Here is a 2110-nt window from a genome sequence, read left to right on the forward strand (position 1 = left end):
CCGCCCGCTCCCGGAGACCACGCCCCTGCCCGCCTGCCTGGCGCACTGCCCAGCTAGTACGGTTTATTAGGGGGCTGAGGGACAGAGCGGGGTGAAGCTCGCGTACAGGTGGCCCGAGGAGACACGAAGGAACCCCGTACATCCCGGGAGAGCGCAGGGTGACGCGGCCCGGGGTCAGGTACTGCGCTTGGCGTGGATGAGCAGTTCCCGCTGCAGGCCTGCCTCAATCGTCGTGGCCGCCTTTGCCGAGGGCAAGTCTGTGATAAGGGTGAGCTTATTGAAGACGCCTCGACCAAAGTAGTCGGCGACAACGGAGAAGCCATCATTGGAACACTTGAGCTGCCGGACACAAAACAGGAGCATTAGCAAAAGCCTCCAGAGCCTCTTGCTTCCAGCCCCTTTCCTTTCGCCCCCTGCGCTTACAGCCTCTTTCTTAAGAGGCACAGCAGCCCACGTCACTCCTTGGCTGTTCTGCTAGTTCAGCGCAAGTGCTGCACCAGCAGCTTCCTCTGCTAAGGTTTTTTGCTGCTGGCCGCTTGACCTCTTGTTTCAATCCCACGTTTGAGCCACACGCTGAAAAAGTAACGAACGATAACCTTAAGCAGGAAAGTGACTGCCTCAGCTACTCTAGTTTCCACACACGTGAACATGTTGCAGCTAACGCCCCACTCTCAACTTCACCGCTTCATCCTTGGGAAACACAATGCGGACGCAACACTTTTGTCATACCCCGACCGCACCGTCCTGTCCCCATTCCGATTCACACAACTTTTTTTCCCTTCTCCTTAATCTGCTCTATACAACTTGTGGCAACGTGACCAGCTGTCACATTGATCGACAGGCGTCGATCGGAATAGTTTCTCTTTCATCTTTGGAGAGCGTCAAGGACTCTTCACGCCCTATATGTAATGCAGTCACCCTAAGGCCTAACGCCTCATTATTCACAGTCCACGTAACCTCTTTTACAAAATACTTTTACCCTTACCCTTCTCTACCAGCCTCTGGGGATCTGTGAATGAATCTAAACCCTATTTATTTAAACTCGGTAAGACAGGCAATGTGACCCTACCTGATGCTGAAACTGGTCGTGCAGATCTCTCTTCTGCTCCTGGGCTCGAATCATGTCCATCACTTTGCGGTTTTCTGGCATGCAAGTAGGACATTCTGAATCGCTCTCGGAGTAGCTTTCAAAGCAATGCTGGTGGAAGGAATGACCGCACAGGAAGTGGACTGAAGGCAGCTCCAGGGCACTGGTGCAAATGCTACACTTGGTCTTCTGAAAGATCTTGGGACTGAGAGAGTGAGAGGAGGAAGGGCGAGAAAGACAAAGTATATTTTTCCTTAATAAAAGACAACGGTTCTATCCCATGTAAGACAAGACAGCACACAGTCCCGCACCTTGCTTTTAGCTCTTCGATTTCCTGGCGGATCCTTGTAGTTTCTTCTCGGTATTTTTGAATTCTCTGCTCATCCTGCTCTATCTGGCGGCTCTGCTTCTGCAGCTTGCTGACAAGATAATCCTTAATCACAGACAGTGTGGCTGTGGAGTTATGAGCCAGCGTCTGCACAACTGAAAGCAACCAAGACGTTAGTTTAAACATAGGCAAAAAACCCGCAGCTACGCTAGTCCTACCTGGACAGACTGCTTTCCTGTAAAGGATCACTTACAGGCAAAGGCAGTCAGCATTCTCACTGAATCGGAGAGCTCGTTTAAAGACTCGATTTCAGTGTGACCTCTTCCAGAAGCGGGTGACTGGGAGCATGTTTGGATAGCTCAGACCAAAAGGGACAAAGCAAGGATCTAGTGGATCAGAATCCATTTCAATTTTTCCACCGAGGTACAGCGGGAGTTTCAGGAAGCTGTTGACCTCTCCACACTGACAGAACAGAAATCATGTACAGACACCTCTACAACTGGCACTGCAGATCTTTTTTCCTAATAAAAATTAGGAAAAATTTCCTAATCCTAAAAATTTCCTAATTTCTTCCTAATGCCAGTTGTCACTGGCATCGCTTTTCCCCGTAGAGCCTGTTACTACTTCAAATGGGGGGCTCAAACTTCGTTGATACTGCTTCTCAAATTTCTGATCTAGAGAGAGTGCTATACACT

General features: G+C 49.9%; 1 protein-coding gene across 1 annotated transcript in view; it reads right to left on the minus strand.

The window, feature by feature from the left end:
• Nucleotides 1-151: 151 nt before the first annotated feature.
• The window catches only part of VPS11 (vacuolar protein sorting 11 homolog (S. cerevisiae)), a 9191-nt gene continuing 7232 nt past the window's right edge, over nt 152-2110 (minus strand). Inside the window, exons 13-15 of the mRNA XM_009706271.1 lie at nt 1399-1570; nt 1070-1292; nt 152-339 (exon numbers count right to left, since the gene is read on the minus strand). Of these exons, the coding sequence (XP_009704573.1) occupies nt 175-339; nt 1070-1292; nt 1399-1570 (560 nt within the window). The 3' untranslated portion in view covers nt 152-174. The remainder of the gene's footprint in view (nt 340-1069; nt 1293-1398; nt 1571-2110) is intronic.

Source organism: Cariama cristata, unplaced genomic scaffold (assembly GCF_000690535.1).
Source record: "Cariama cristata isolate BGI_N322 unplaced genomic scaffold, ASM69053v1 scaffold34458, whole genome shotgun sequence".
Classification (NCBI taxonomy): domain Eukaryota; kingdom Metazoa; phylum Chordata; class Aves; order Cariamiformes; family Cariamidae; genus Cariama; species Cariama cristata.